Here is a 17,154-nt window from a genome sequence, read left to right on the forward strand (position 1 = left end):
TCATTTTATTTACAGCACTCGGGACACTGGCGGCAACGACACAGACGACAGCAACGACAGCGACGACAGTTTGTATGCAAAACCATATGCAGCTGGGTTAATAAATGGGGGAAACACTGGTGGGTGTACAATAGTGGGTGCATGGAAGGGGCAAACCGGAGCACTGGTTATGGAGTCTGAGACCGAGCGAGACCTGAGTGTTGGTTTTGTGTATTTTGGCAAGAAAAGGTAGAAATAAAAGCAACAACACAAACTGAAACGACTACAGACTGATCTTTGATTGGAATTAAATGTAAATACATATTTTTAATAGAAAAATCAAACGATGCGCAGAAGTTTTCCCAAGAAAAATACAAGCAAAAGCATTGGAAACTCACTGGCAACCCTAGAACTCTTATAACCAACACTCCAGCCACATACCCGCGACCCTCAATCAGTGCAGGGTATCCAGCCTAATGCTTTGCGTCAACAATTTGCAAACGGCACTGCCTGCATGCAACCGAATTTTTTGTTGCATGCTCTTTGGAGTATCAATTTTTTGTATGTAGTTGCTGTGCATTGTCCGGTTGCATGGAGTCTCCCTGGACATGTCCGAGCATGGTGTAGCCACAATTTGGTGATGATTTTTGCTTGGTTTTTTCTTTTTTTGTTGATTTATTTGCTTACTCGTAAATCTAAGCGCCTACACATGCCGACGTCGCCTCGAGCCTCGAGCCTCGAAGCCTGTTCGGCGAACGTTCATTTAAATTAAAACCCTTAAAAGCGACTAAGGTACAACGGAATGATGAAATGAAGTAAGGACAAAGAGCATAGATACATAGATACATAGATACATGTGGATATGGTGAGGAGAGAGTATAACAAAGATGTCCAGAGTGACTGACTACGGGCGCACCACTCAGCCTGCTCCAGTCTCCAGCCTCCTCGAGTACCCAGAGAAGGCAGCTCCGCCCCAAAGAGCTTCATGTGGAGCCGGATGGTGGGTTGGATGTATGGCTGGATGGCTCCTCAGCGTGGCTGTGGTGGTGGCAGGGGTCCAACGCCCGGACAGGGCATCCGCTTGGCCAGGTGCTTGCACAGCGGCACATCCCGCACCGCATCCCCGATGAACAGCGACAGCAGATACCATTGTTTCATCCCGCCATCGTTGCTCGATTGCACTTTGTAGTTGCTGTTGGGTTGTGCAGTGGTTGGGTGGTTGTTGCAGTCGAGAAACAAAAAGCGGATTACAAAAATAATTACTTATAAGTAGGCGGGTAATATGTACACAAAACAAAACAGAGTGCACCCAGTTCCCCATTTTCCACCCAACTGAGTGGAGAATGCAGGGGGAATGTAGGAGCGAATGGTGTGGGTTTTACTTGGCTTATTTGTGTAATGGTTGCATACTACTTATAAAGAGGGTAATGCCTTGCTGCAGACCCAAACCCAAAGCCAAGAAGGTTAAGAATGGTGGAAAATTGTGAGTTGCATTAGTTACCAATGTGGCAGAAGCAATTCTCAAGCAGTAGTTGATTAGTAAGCATTGATTTAAGGCTAATTACAATTAATATCTTTAAATAAATGATGTGCCAACATGCCTCGAATATCATCTAAGAATTGCAATGCAAAAATCAAATTTTAAACTTAAAATTTGCACTAAAGTTAAGCCCAACTCTTAAACACATATTTAAGAAAAAAAAACCATGTGAATATTCCCATTTATTTCATTGAAACTTATCCTCCCCTGGGGCGTGTACCCTGCTGATTACTTTGTGTGTTTGCGTTCCTATTTATTTTCATTTTTGTTTTCTCTTCACACCTATGCGAGTCCGTTCAGATGGACTCTTCAAATTTCACACGTCTGCAATGGCATAATTTAATCAACTCAGTAACGAAACACATCTGCATTGGCCCTGTGGCAACACAGGGACACAACTGACCAAAACCCGAACAGCACAGAACAAACAGAACTGGTGTGTTGGGCACTCCCCACTGTGCACTTGCATAAATTTAATCAAAAACTTTAATCATATTTTATTATTACAAAACACGTTGTTGTCGTTGTCGTTGTCGTGGCTCCGGAACGTGGCAAAAGTAGAGAAAACTTCTCCTAATGCCAATTACATTTGCAGCGCAACGAAAACTAAACAAAAACCATCAGAGAGCAAGACTCAGAGCCAGACTCCGACTCACATCTGAGTTGGTTGGGCTAAAGGTGAAGGAGGCAGCTGGGTAGCTGCCAAGACAGACGAACATTTCGAAAATAATTTTGAATATTTGCTCTTGACACGTTGGCCAAACAACTTTTGGCCATTTATTTGTGGGTTGCAACGGGGCAGACCGGGGGCTAAACATTAAGTGTGAAAATGTCAGATGCATGTGGAAACCTTTTTGCGATATGACAAAATATTAAAATGGAAAATCCCTTTCAACAGTAACAAGAAGCAAGTAGTGCCCGAACATGGCAAAATATTACTTATACGAACACGGTCCAGGGTCTAGCCTGCCCTAAGAAGCTTTTCTTTAATCTCGCCTTTTGTTTGCTCCTCTTAAAATATTTCTCAAATGGAATCAACAGTAAAAATGTTTTACTATCACTGACCAGTCAGACATGCCAAGCATTCGCATTCGCATTCGCATCCGTATCCGCCCTTTTATGGCATAAACTCGAATAAAAAAAATGCATGAAAATGCAGGGAACTGCAATGCACCGAATGTGGTTGTACCCTAGCCTTACCTCTGTGACCTAAACAGAGCGTTTTCCTTGCAAAAATGAGTCCCTAACTAACAATATACCCTTCGAAAGAGAAACGGACCGAGCAAAGAGAAGAAGTAGCAAAGAGACAAGCGCATTAATTATGAATCACAGCAGCTCCTTGGCGGCTCCGTTTGATGGTCGGGCAAAATAATTTCCTTCCTCATAACATTACCATGACAATGGAGGGGAGCCAGAGGGCAACTAACTCATCAGGAAAAGTTAAGAACAAATTTATGTAAACTTACAAATTGAAATCCAAAAACTAAACTCAAAGCCAAAGACAAACCAATGACATGCACATTTAACTTCAAACAGAGAGAGAACTGAAGGGTAGGGAGCATGGCAGCAAGGAAATGCATTAAATTATGCACAGATGAGTTAGCAATGCCAATGACAATGGGCAAATCGGTGCAGAAGAAGAGGGATCTGGAGAGGAGACAGCATCAGCATCAGCATCAGCGACAACAAGGACAAATAAAAATTGATTGGAAAACATTTTTAGCCAAGCTAAAAACAAGCCATTCATTTGCCAAATGACAACAACAGCAGCGCCAAATCGCAAGCGTAGCAATAAGCAATGCAATCGGAGATACTCTCAGTCGAAGATGTGGTTGGGAGGAAGAGAGCGAACCAGAACCAACAAAAGTTCAAGTTGTTACTGCCAGCTTGGGGATGTCGGGGGAGTAGCCATAAAGTCAGCGCTGCACTTGAGCAGCAAATGGAGCAAGACACTCGTGGGTAATGTAGGAAGAAGTCGCACTGGAAACACCCTAAAATGAGAAGCACACCTGCCAGTGAAGCTTCGCCTTTTATGTACAAAATATTCTCTAGAATATTTTACCTTAAATGGATTAATATTTTAGTTAGTAAAATGCCACCATAAACCTAAAAATTTGCATTAGTTACACAAGCCTTGTCCAACCTTGCAGGGTATTAAAGCAACCCAAAGGACTGATACCACATCCGGACCTACCTCAAGACCTCCGCCCAGGCAGCATGCGGCTTGGCTCTGCCATTGCCGGGCGCACGGCGGTCGCTGCCCGCGGCACGTGACGCATGCACACGGCACGGCTCCTCCAGGATGCAGGCCCGTGGCCCAAATGCGCTCAAGATCTGCTTCTGGGCTAGCTCGGCATCCAGCGCCAGCGGGTGGGCAATGTCGCGTCTGCTGCGAGACCTGTAGGTGCCTGTGGCAAACGAGAATGAATGAACAACAAAACGCAACAAAATGACAAATGCAGCTATCCACGGGAGTAAGTTTCGTTTTGTCTTTGCTGATTACTCAAGCGCCCTCCCGCTCTCACTCTCCCACTACATCCGCGCGTGGATTTACAGTTCAACGAAGAGTTCAAAGCAATGCAGAGAGTTTTACAGTGTTCCGCTTGGTTACGCATCTTCAAAGCTCATCATCATCATCCCGCGCTCTCTCTCTCTCTCCCTCTCTCTCTTGCCGAAAGCTTCGCTAAGCGACGCACAAGCTAACGGTTCCGCCTCTGTTGTGGTTTGGTCTCTTCCAGCCGCAGCTTTGCTCAGTAGTTGGGGTTTTTGGTAGCCGGCAGACAGCCTTGACCCGATTATTCAATTGTCGCCTAAGTGGACGTGCACGAACTCGAATCGGGTTTCTTTAACGGGCGAATGCCCCTCATTGGAATGATGTTAATGTCGGGGGTTTGGTTTGTCAACAAAATAATGTAATATTAACATCCGTGGTTTTCCCTGAGACAAGTTCATGATCTGAATTTGAGTTCGGGTGATAAGTTTTTGATTTAAATGAAGTAGAGCAGTGAGGAGCAGATGGAAATGTTGTGTCAAAAGTATTTCAACACGGAACGAACATTGCACTGACTCAGAGGCAGACTTAGATGCATCTTTCAATGCAAAAGAAACTCGAATTAATATCCAACTTTCGATGGCTCCACATTTGGTAAATTGACTCATTAAATTTCTGCGCTCAAGTCAACAATGCAAACACTTAATTTATGCACAACATAACCACAGTAACTTTCACTTGAAACCAAAGCCGAAATGTAATCAAAAAAATATTGATTTCCAAGACACTTTCACGCGCAGGGGAGAGGGCTGACCCCGCCCAGACCACACCTCGCACTTACTTGGACTCAGGGAGTAGGCCAACTTCCTGGCGAACTGCGAGAGGCGCACCGAGAGCACAATGACCGGAAAGCCGACTAGTTGGACGGGCAGCTCGAAGAGCGGGTCCGGATTCTGGGCCAGACCCTGCTCCACATAATCCAGCAGCAGCACAAGGAGCACGCACAGCGTGGGCACCAGCGAAACAGTGCAAATATAACGGAGATTCATGGCTACACTGACTGCCGGAATAGTTGTGTAATAATCCAAGACGAGATCCGCGGGCAAACGATTTGATTTGGCCAAGCGGCAGGCAACTTGGTGCGCTTAAAGTCTTTGACTGACTGAACCGACTGGGATCCGCTTGGCGCCGACGAAGCGCAACATAAAAGACAAAACTTTAAGCGCAAACAAAATATGGAGAGGAGACAGAAAGAGAGACAGAGAGAGAGAGAGAGACAGAGAGAAGTTGGCCAAACACCAGGTGTAAAATTCACCTGTGGTGTAAAGCCGACGGTATTCGACGTAACAAGGGGTATGTTTTGTGCGTTTAAATAGGAGTTCAGAATGAAGAGGCAACCCAGCAGATGGAGCACAAGAAAAGGAAAAACCCAAGAGAATCTACTTTTATGGGACCATTACATGATCAAGTCTGATCACTGGGTATCCACATAGTCGCTATAGAAACCGACGTTCTTTCCTCTTTTTTGCAGGCCAAGTTTATTTTGCATTTTGACCAAGTTTTGGTGCGGAAGCCAAAGACAAGTGAAAGTGGGGAGCGGTGAGGTGCGTGCACAGGCCTAACTAGCCAAACCAGCTTCGATTGCCCGACAGTGTTTACTGTAGCACTCTCTTAGTCCTCCTCTCTCTCTGGTCGCTCTTTTAGTGTCTGTGTAATTATTAAAAGTTATGAAATTTGCCACCTTAAGACTCTCATTAAATGTCTTAGCATTGGCTTGACTTGGCTCATTTCGTTTTCCTTTTGGAATTTCTGCTTAAATTTTTCGCTTCTTTTTTGTACTGTGTGTTGCCTTGCATATCAATTACTTAATTTACTGCCTCGCCGGTCGCTCCATTTCCGTCTATGTGGGAAGAGGTGCGAAGTTTCCTATATAGAAAAGCGGGGCTGCTAATGAAGCAATTTGTTTTGTGCACATTTTAGAGTAGGCTTGGGGTCAAAAGTTTGAAGCGTTCGACTAGCAACAGCAGGAATTCCCAAGTGGAACGAATCGAAAGTGAATTTTCATAGCAGGGCTGGCATGGAAAGCGATTAGAATATTTACATGCTTGTTACAAGAATCTAGAAAATACATTTCCCATCGTGGCTGATCTAAATAAATAAATATATATGCCCAGTGTGACCTTAGGCTTTTTATATCCGGCGCTTACTCGAATACCCTCATTTCCTCTCCCAAAAAAGTTTCACTGCTCATTCGTTCCATCATTACACTTGCTTATAATTATCAATATAAATAAATAAATTAGCTTATTGAAGAAAAGAAAATAATCCAGAAGCTTGTCGTCTGCTGGTATCAAATTAAATATGATTGTAAAAAAAATTAGAACAGTTTTCTGCTGGTACAGAATAAAGCAAGACATTTTTGATTACAAAATAAATAAAGCTCTAAGCAGATCCCATACATTCCTTCGATCTGTCCCTAGTATTCCCTTGCCATTGTTTCAACTCAAAAGTTATGACTGCTAGAGCTTCTCGATCGATACTTCGTTATCGATCATATCCCGCGCTTCGGCACTTCCGCTTCATTGAAAGCACATTTTCAAAATGCTTTGGTCTTTGTATATTTGTCCTGTGCAACTTTACTTTCACACTGCCAAGAAACCATTTCGTATTCTTCGAGCCCATACGATTGAGGGTGAATCGGCAGAGTTGAAAATGAAATCGAAATACGACTATTCTTTCCGTTTGTTCACGATAACCAACGAAACACCAGAAGTCCTGCAGCACATTATATGCCAGCAACCATGGTTTGAGAATTTGAGCACACACCCAATATTTTTCGTGTGTGAATTTGTAAGCGATACAAATACAGCTCCAGGTGAGTAATAATAATAATAATAATAATAATATTAGAAGCTTAAAACTAAGGCTTTTCCCTTTTACAGATAAAACTGCTGATGAATCAGAAGAACATAAATAGTATTTAAGCTAATAACACACCAAAGAGTCGCAGAAAATACTCATTATTAAATGTGCATAAGCAAAAAGTAGAAATCAAATATTTCATTCTCATAGCTGCAATAGCGCAAAATGTTCTTTTATATATTTCGTTCTGTTCCCAGTGTGACCAAAGTGAGGAAAGTGCATGCTCTCTGGGTACACTGTTTCGTGTTTGTTTACAAAAGGAACACCGTTAAAAATTCAAATTTTCTTTGAAAGCAGGAGGACTGTGCTATTTCAGAGTGGATATGGAGCTTGGAGGCCATGGAGCATGGAGAAAGCACGACATTACTGGATAAGTCCGTTCCGGCGGGACAAAAATGCAATACAAAATGAAACCGTCTTCATTTAATGATCTTTTCTAGCCATACAATTGAATTTTTAACGGGATTAACGGGTTTTGTAAACAAACACATAACAGTGTGCCCAGAGAGCATGCACTTTGCACACTTTGGCCATACTGGGCACAGAGCGAAATATATGGCACTTTCTGTGGCAAGAAAATGTTGCAAGTCTGGGCTTATTGCACAAGCTGAAAGATCTATCGATAGTACTGATCTAGAACCCCCTGTAAAGAGCCATCGGGCACGTGTTACAATGTGAACATGGTACAATAACAATAAGTATTAAATGTGGACAGACTTTCAGCAAACATTGGAGAGATTCGAGAACTTAGTACAGCCGTTAGCTTTCTCTACTGTCTCTGATTGAATGAGGAAAGAATTGCTGAACGGGAGCATTAATTACATGCAACTCCAGTCAAACATTTTGGACACAAGAGAACGTAGCACCTTCTTGCTTAAAGTTTTTACACACATATGACCAGATCTACAGTTGGCCAATCCCCCCACCGTTCAGGTATTTGTTTGCCCAGCTATTTAGCACCGTTTAGAGCCAATCGAATGGGCCTAGTCAACAAACAGGCTGTACGAACTGACCCGAAGCACGTGCACAGCCATTTCATCTGTCTAATGAAAAGTATTTCTTACTTTCAAGTGAGCAAACTAAAGGAAAGGCCCATGCCTTAATGGGAAATCAATTGAATTGAAATATTTTACTCCATATATAACTGCAACAGAGAGTGGTTCAATCAGTCAGTTGGCCAAGCCAGAGAGACAGAGCGAGAGAGACTGGTCGGACAACCTCTGACGACTCCACTCACGTAGGCCACACGGCAACGCCGTTCGAGTTATGCAATCGAATGGAGGAGACAGAGACTCCAGGCACTCCAACTACCGCTATGGCAAAATGGCTCTTTCAGTGAATCAAAAATTGTGGCTTACATTTTATGCAGACTATTTTTTCGCTTTACCGTTTGGCGTTTCGCCTTTATTATGATTGGATTTAATTAATGCAGACTGGGAAATGGGGCTTTGCCCGCCTGCTGCTGTGGAATACCCGGACTTGGTGAAGGTTTTTGTTTTGTTTTTAATATAAATGCGGAAGTTATTAGTGCAAAGAAACAACCGACAGCTGACAGAAGTCTGGGACAATGCAACTGCAACCGAAACGGGGCGTACGATCCGATCCGGCACCTCTGCGGCCCATTGCATAAGCCAAAAACAACTTGTCAAGAGTCGAGCCAAAAAACAGCAAGCAGCGCGAGCCAGTGCCCCTGCGAGTTTGAGCCAAACACGGGATGGATTTGGGCCAGACACAAACAATGAAAGTTGAAGGCACGCAAGCAGCGTAACAACTACAACTACAACTACGAGTGGAATGAGTACATAAATACATACATATATATGTATGTTTGTACATTCGTACATTAAACGAATCTGACCCAATTTGATATTACACACAATTTGTTGGCATTTATTGTCTAGTTTGTTGCCAAATTGTACGTGTTTTCTGGGCACTCTTGGAATTTCTTTTATTTTTCAGGGCACCCAACCAAACACTTCGACTGATTCATCCACTCGGACAGTCTAAATGTAATAATTCCCTCTGTGATTTTTAATGCCACCATCAATATGTTTTGTCATAATTCAGCCATTTCGCTCGCATTCCCATGGCATGCTTTTTTTTCTGCCCGTTTGTGCTTTGAATACCCAAACGATCAATCGATGGATCGTCGAGGAGGCACATTTTGTAAACAGAAGCGAAATATATTCTAAATTTGTTTTGCGCAATGTCATTGGTTCCATTGCATTTGCATATAAAGTGCCCGAGCGATCCACCAATAAATTTCTGTGTTTATCGCATTCAAGGTGTGTGGCAGGGGGGCAATATTTTTGTACTACGCCTGAAAGTATGTGGATGGAAACGTCGGAGGGCTAAACAAAAGAGTGGACAAGTCCCGTGAAAGATGTACAAAAAGTGGTTAAGTTTTGGTAGTCGGAATTCTCCTCAGCCTCTTAGTATGAAGACACCATCGTGTACGTTGCGGGCGTGCCTTAGAAAAGAGGCCAAAGATGCATTGCTGCGAAGGGCATAAAACGATAGTTGATGGGAAAAAGCATACCCAGAGGTCCGTTATTCTTATAGTTATTGAAACGTCAGGGCTGCATATTAATTTGCATAATTTTTAGTAGCTTTTCTACCAATTTTCTACCAATTTTCTCCAACGTTCGATTCTGCTTTTGTTTGCATTAACCTCTCTGCCAATTTGTGTACAAATATTTCCTATATGTAGTTTCCGACAATTGCATGTTAGCAACCAATTTAAAACCGAACAAAAATGTTAGAAGCACGATCAAATTTCGCCCCGACACGCGTCCAAAACGAATGATTCATCTGAAAGCAAATGATTTGATTGCGTTGCCGACCTTCCGTTGCATAACAATTTCTATAAATAATACAATTTCAGTGTCAGCAGCAGGTTCATTTTGAACACTTCCGAGGCAGTCAGAGAGAGCTGCACTTGGGTGAAGCGATTAGCAAACCCAAATCACCCAACGGTGACAGCGCACAAAAGTGGAACGAGGACCGGTCATTAGTGGAAGCCCCAACATAGTAAATCTGTAAAATCAATGAACAATAAATGGTAATTTATTAACAATTACAGGAGCATCGAACTTATGCCTAAGACTGTGACTAGAGTCACATCACACTTAACTACTTGACTAAGCCTAGGACTCGCACAGCTAACAGCAGCAGCCACAGGGCGGATTGCCCTTCTGTTCTATACAGTTCTATTGTCACATCAGTCATGCCTTGGGAGTGTTTACTAAATAAACTTAAGGTGTAATGGGTCGAAGGGTTTATAAGGTAAGCGACAGTGAAAAAACATATGGTACAAAAGCTGAGGTGAGGTCAAACTAACTCTAATACTTAGCATATAAACAGAATATAGACAGAATGACAAATGATTTGCAGTTCAGATCACAACACGTGTTGGGCCTAGACCCTGACTTTGTAGCTCAGCTTCATGAGCTTCTTGGAGCTGATCGGGCAATTGGGCCACAAATTGGCACAGCCCATGGGTCCGCTCAGATTGTCTCCCGTGTGGCGCATCAGTTCACCCATGTGGGCGGCAAAATACCATTTGCTCGGCGGCATATTCATCATCCAGGGCATTGTCGGTGATCTGCGATGGAAAACACACAAACAAATGTTAGGCGGAAGTTTTAACCACAGAACAACTGAGCAAATGTTAAATATTATAATAAGGCATTATCATTGCACGCTCCGCTGGCGAGACTCGGTTTAAATTTCGCTTTCAGTAGTCAGTTTTTGTATCTGGAATGCCTGCCTCCTATATGCCATTCACCTTGCTGATGCTGTTGTTTTAGTGTGTAAATGCTGGCTAAGCTTTTTACATCTGAGTCTCGGCTCACCTTCGTCTCAAGTGCGAGGTTACCAGCTAAAGTTTGACTCGGTTTCTATGCTGAGCCTGTCTGTGAGGTAGGTTATGACTGTTGATCTCTGCCACTCTCTGTCTGTTTGTATGTTTATCTGTCCTGCACTTTAATCAGTAATTTCGGTTAATGGCTTTCAATCAGTCAAACCCTCTGGGGGAACCTGTTTCCGCAAATACTCAGTAAATTACTCACTTAGGGTTCGAACCGGTTGCCCTTAGCTGCAATTTTCTGATCAAACACTCGTCTAGTTCTGCCAACAAATGTGACTCAGATGGGAAACACTACACAAAAGGGTACAGATTTACCGATTTCATTTCATTTACCGACTTCTTTGTTAGTAAGTATTCTACCACTCTTGTTGTACTTTTCTTGATTCAAATTCTTCTGCAAGTCACTGACCAACTGGTTCCCTTCTGTGTCCATAAATTTGCATACATTTAGAGTCTTTGTTGCCCGAATATATGTCATGTATGTCCTCTCCCTTCCCTCAACTCACCTAATCAGTCGTAGCAGCTCTCTCTCCTTCTCGCTGAGCTGATACTCTGGCTTCGAGGCCAGTTCGCACAACATTTTGGGCAGACAGGACTCCTTGATGGTGTCCGTCAGCTGGGATTTGGTCTTCAGGCTGGCACCAGTCACCACAGCCATGCCTGGCTTGAGGGCAGCTGCCGCTGAAAACTCATTGAAGTCGTGCTCTAAAATAAAGTACAATAAAAATTAGTTTTTCAACAGTAATTATCCCCTTGGATTTAGGCATACTCAAGGCTAATTCGGATTTCGGGAACTGCGCAAAAATATTCTAATACGCGGGCGGGCTGATATTAAAAGCGTTTGTAATCAACAGACTAAAAACAATACTTTGGCATGCCAAACAATGACTAATAAATGGTCGTCAATCGTTTTAAACAAGTTTAAAAAGTCGTCAACAACTGGGTAAATTCAAAATAAAAATTCAAATACAAATACAACTTGAAATTGAGAGTGCTGCTAGCGCGTATTTATTCCTGTTTACTTATGTATTTTTTTGGTTGAGTGATCATCAAATATTTTCCTGCCTTTGCGCCCAATCAGCTGTTGCAAAAACTGTGTTCAACGCTTTCTTAATGACTCCTCCACCTCCGCCTCCGCCCCGGACAAGGCCAAGCCAAAGCGTTGAACTTTACTTTTGAATATTTGTTCAGTCATCCAAACACTGACTTTATTATTAATTATTAAATTATTTTGTGCGGCGTGCGGTTGAGGTGTCCGCCTGTCTGTCCGTCCAGTGGAATATTCATTCCCATTATGTTTTTAGCCGGCACGGAACGTTTTTGGTTGGAAACTCTTTTGAATGCGGAACCGTCGATGATGCAAAACCCTATCTATCTGTCTGCTGTCCTCTGTCTGCTGTCTGCTGTGTGAAAATCCATCCGAGTCTCCACGCTTGCTGTGATAACACGTTTTGAATTTATGTTGCGGGGCGGCCCCTCTTGGGTTCTCAGCTATCAAGTTTTTCTCATTGGGAAGTGCAGTCGGGCATGACTCGACTGAATTGTTTGTTAGTTGGTTATAAAAATCGGGTTCTACCAATGTTAAATGTTTTTTAAGCGTGTTCTTGGTTAATCCCTGCTGGGTTTATGAGAAAAAAAGTCTGGTGGAAACTCCATTAAAATAAACTTCAATAAAATAATGTTCCAGCTTGCATTCTGGAAATTAAATTCAACTGAAATATGTACAGCTGCTTTTTGGGTTCTCTAATTGAACAAAACCTGTTAATTAGCTAATCAAGTATTATCTGTAGCCTTTCAGGTTTTCGGAGCTAATAAATTGTTTTATAATTAAATGAATGGAATTCCTTTAAATTAATATCTGACGCAGTCAAATAAAATATTGAAGACTCTGCTAACATTACTTTATATTATCTTTAGGAGGATCTAGAAAGGGGACTTGGCTGGATATAAATTAACTGGCAGACTACCAAAGGGAAGAGTGACTTGAAACCCAACGAGCTGTCGGTCATTGAGTGATTTTTTCATCAACTCTGCAGTGGATTGCCCTGCTCCCAGAGCTCTTTACCAATCATCTGTTTCTGGGTCTTTCTTGTTGGCTCCGATTGCACGTAATTGAATGAAAATACACATACAAATTGAAGTGGCACATTCATTCTGCTCTCTGCATTGCAATCACGTAGTGCAAAAATTCGGATACAAGAGGGGGAACGTGCTCAGCGCGTTGCAGAGTGAACGGTCGGACCGTTTAACACAATTATCCAAAATATAATTATCATATAGAGGGAACCTAAACACTCACTCTCGATTTCCGTTGAACTCGTTTCCAGCCGAGAGGCAACTTCAACTCTTCAGTGGCAAAAGATTACGTATGGAACCGGTTCTTGTCCGTCTGAATATTTTCCAAACCCAAACCCCTAGACCCAAGCGGACTTGCCTTAGTTCTGTTCGATAAATTAAATGTCACAAATCAAGTCAAGTTTTTCTTCAACTTCCTGGTTGCGTTGGTCAGTTAGAAAAACTAAACTGATCTTTGGAATACAACCCACAACGGGTTAATAGCCATGGCTAACATATAGCAGCTCTATCTACCCGCCTAGCTATCATGCCTAATCAACTGCTGGGCTCTCTGGGAAAGTTGAGCTGCAATTTAAGATACTCTCCTCCCTCCATCATCCATCAGCACTTTGGCATCTCATGCAAAGCGAAAACTTGTTGCTGGCTACGGGTTTTATTGCGTCAAGTTTATTTGCCTGGGGTTTTTCCACTTTCACCTCAACAGAGCACAAAAGAAATAACAAAAGAAAAAAGCAAAACCTTCATTAACTAGCAGATGGTACAAACATTTAAACGAAGAAATTTGAGGAATGGTCGAGGGGTTTCACAGTCAAAGAACTACTTATTTTTGCAACTGTTTTGGTGTAATATTTCCTTTTGTTAGTTGGTTGAAGTGCTCTACAAAGTACACGTAGAAGGTGGCAACTAACCAGCTTCAGTTCTCAGAGCGTCTGTCGGGGGTTAAGGGTTTTCTCTTCTAACTTACCTTACCCATTGACAGATCATTCTAGAGACCTCTTCTTCTCATTCCTCTTTGGGTTGACTTCTTTGCGGTTTATTCTCCTGCGGTTAAATCTTTCCTTTAGGTTTGGGCATAATTCTACGCTCTTAAGTGAAGATTCTCCCTTTGAATTATTTAGAGAAGAGTTTCAAACAAAGCACACCTAGACTCAAAGGAAGTATTATTATAATGGTTACATATTCAAATGGATCAACTTTTATTCCATATTAAAACTGAATTTCGACCTTTCTGGACCTGCAAATGCATTCCAAATGCTTTATCTTCCTGTTTGCATACAGTCGCGACCTCAAGCACTGAACTCTCTGACTTTCCATTAATTCGATTTCAGTTTTATTGTCTCTTGTCTCTGCCATACTCGCGTTTGGAGTATCTTTTTCCGGGTTGCCCTATAATCGTGAGCATTCGTTGCATAATGCCACAACATGTGTTTGGGTCGAAGACTCTTATGTCGTTCGGTTTGGTTTTATTTATGCAAATCATCGAGAAAGTTGAGTCTTCTTCAAACCTTCGCGTTGGACATGAACTTCGATTGTGTTGAATAATAATTTTGCTTCAAATTTGCATGGGCAAATAACCCAAAAACGAGGGCAAATGAAAGTTATAGAGATGGAAACAGGGACTGAGAATGTACCTAAGACAGCTACAATTTTGGTAGATTTGTTCTCATACAGAGCATGAAGTCATAGCACTCCATAGGCAGTCATCAAAAATCACTTAGTCATGGAATAAAATAAAAAACTTAATGACCCCCGCGTAATGGCTAATGGAAACTTTTGTTGAACTGTTAACTGTTTAATATGCCAAACAACATTTGAACTACAGGTAATGTTTTTTGGGGGTACTTAAAGCTCTAAACATTATCCACATGGAAGATTAGAAGTGCTCAGGGAATTGTTTTAGAACATGTTGAGGCAGTCAGTTGGATTTTTTTCACTACACTTGATAGAGGAACGCCACTAAGAAGGGATCGAAATAATAACTATTTTTTTGTAGCATTTAAATGTAAGACTCTGGCCACTCCACGTGCCACTAATCTCTACACGTACTTTGGCGAACCCCTTGACTAGTTTCCGGTTTTCACCAACGAGCTACACTAAAAAAAATGATAAAGAAAAAAGTATACTTAAACATAAGCCCGTGTGGGGGCTTACACGTGCCTCCGGGCCCATATTAATAGGTCTCCATTTGCAAAACGAAATTAACCTTGATGCGACCAAATACGAAAGCGAATTGTATAACAGAAACAAAAAATATATAAATATGCAATAAAATCGAACAAAAGTTCACTGAATTTTGCAATGCAAAAAATTACCAAACAATAATTGAAGGAAACAAAAATAAAAGAATGGCAAGGCATTTATGAAAATATCAATGCAACGACATAGAAATACACTTTGAAATGTTTCAATACAATTTTAGAGTTTGCTTGGTAATTGTTATCAACGGAATGCTTTTACAATCAATTATTTTCATAGTTATTTCCTCAACTATTTAATTTCATGGTGCTCTAATTTGTTCTGTGTTCCATTTCCAAGTTCCAAAAAGAAGACTTTTTGCTAGCGTGAATTAATTTTCTTTTGTTCTAGCGATAATAAATACTGCCAGAAATATATATTTACTGCTCAAAATGATATACCCCATGAACTGAATTATTTAGCTAAACATCCACACCTAAATAAATAATTAAATATGTATTTTGATGTAAATAAATTTCGGTATCTGTTGTTATATTTAATACCCAACAATCCCAGAAAAAAATGTATTTGCTAGTGTTCAAAATAAATACAACAGGCCCAAAAAAACGAGCCTTCAGCCAGCGTATGCCAAGATGTTAGGGGAATTGCAGAATATAATTTAATTTGCCACTCACCTTCGGTTATATCGATTTCGGCGCTCTTCGACTGCTGGAACTTGCTGGCTGCCGCAGCCGCTGGACCCGTGGGGACACCAACGCCGCCACCAGCTCTGGCCGCACCAGCAGCAGCGCTGCGTACGCCCACCGAATGGGGATCGCTGTGGTCAGACTTCATGCCGCCGCCATAGCCAAAGAGATCGCCCACCAGCAGCAGGGAAACGATACCAAAGATCATCAGACGGCAACGCCAGGCGGTGTCCATGATGGCCATAATCCAAAAAGCGTTCACGATAAATTCACTCAAACACGTTGCACAATTCAATCAAAATGTTATATATTTTAGCTCGACGGATTGACTGACTGACTTGATTTATTTTCGATATGTTAGCACCTTTATTTTGACACTTTTTTCAATGGCAAGCGAAACGTTGAGCTGCGCGCACGAAATGAAAGTCGATGGAAAAACGAAAGTCGCACTTTTCCAATGTTTTTATATTTTTAGTCGAACATGCAAAGAGCGGCGGCAATTAAATTTGGCATTCAAGCGCATATAGCATATGGCTTGTTGTAGTAACTGCAAACCCGAAATACTCGCCGCACACTTATGTATTCAATTATATCTATTTATGTACACAAAGAGAGAGGGAGCGGGAGGGCACGCGAGATCGGATTAATGTTGGGATTTAACTCCGGTTGTGTATGGAACGCGTCCGACTCGACTCTCAGGCGGCTTGCCACTGAAAGCCACAAGCCAAGCTGCACACAGAAGAAACCGTGGCTGTGGCTGTGGCTTACCAACCGATCGAACAGCTGTTTGTGAGCGACAGAGAGTCGTACCTGTGCAACAGCTGTTCGCCAGAGAGAACGCTACTCGCGCGAGCGGCCGACTCTAGCTGAGAGAGACAGAAGCGCTTACCTGTTGCTGCGTACGCTCACTTATCGCACTCACTGTGCGCAGTCCATCATATGTATGAAATAAGGTTCGAGACTCAAGTGAACGTAGACTAGTCGGACTGGACAACTTGCAAGTTCGACCACCCGAACAGGCCAATGACCCACCCATGGGGACACAACTTAGGTATGGGGCAATTCTTTCGACTTTAAAACAATTAACTATTCAGTGATTAGGAGGCTTAAAGTAAGTGCTAATTGTAAGCAACTGCTGTGGCTATCGAAGGAAAATAATCTTTTGTATTTCCCTTATGTTTATCTCTCTGAAAAGGTTCCTTAAGTACAGTCGCAACTCTTACTTTTAACACAGAGTAGCAAATCTTTTACCTGCCCAGTGTTTAGGCCATAATTACCAAAAAATTCGACTCGAATGCATCATAAAAACCCACTTACAGAAGTTGCCAATATTTTGGGTGAATTTTCACAACTTTTACTGCAGGTATGTGCCCGGACAGCTGCCAATTGAGCAGGC

General features: G+C 42.1%; 3 protein-coding genes across 5 annotated transcripts in view; all 3 read right to left on the reverse strand.

Moving 5' to 3' along the window:
• Positions 1–17,154, reverse strand: part of LOC117580370 — a 54,646-nt gene that overhangs the window by 12,212 nt on the left and 25,280 nt on the right. Inside the window, exon 1 of one of the 3 annotated variants that reach the window (XM_034266902.1) lies at positions 3,714–3,814. The exons of the other annotated variants lie outside the window; for them this stretch is intronic. The gene's annotated coding sequence lies outside the window, so the exon portion shown is untranslated. Of the gene's footprint in view, positions 1–3,713; positions 3,815–17,154 lie in introns of those variants that run through there. 3 annotated transcript variants of the gene reach the window in all.
• LOC117580372 lies at positions 625–5,161 on the reverse strand. Its single transcript, XM_034266904.1, has 3 exons — positions 4,852–5,161; positions 3,714–3,927; positions 625–1,171 (listed from the first exon to the last, which is right to left on the reverse strand). The coding sequence occupies exons 1-3, from the start codon at positions 5,057–5,059 to the stop codon at positions 1,009–1,011; spliced, it is 585 nt and encodes a 194-aa protein (XP_034122795.1). The 5' UTR covers positions 5,060–5,161; the 3' UTR covers positions 625–1,008.
• LOC117580371 lies at positions 9,979–16,301 on the reverse strand. The gene is made up of 3 exons (XM_034266903.1): positions 15,747–16,301; positions 11,307–11,505; positions 9,979–10,536 (listed from the first exon to the last, which is right to left on the reverse strand). Exons 1-3 carry the CDS (start codon positions 16,000–16,002, stop codon positions 10,350–10,352), a joined length of 642 nt encoding a protein of 213 aa, XP_034122794.1. The 5' UTR covers positions 16,003–16,301; the 3' UTR covers positions 9,979–10,349.

This window comes from Drosophila guanche, unplaced genomic scaffold (genome assembly GCF_900245975.1).
Source record: "Drosophila guanche unplaced genomic scaffold, DGUA_6, whole genome shotgun sequence".
Lineage (NCBI taxonomy): Eukaryota > Metazoa > Arthropoda > Insecta > Diptera > Drosophilidae > Drosophila > Drosophila guanche.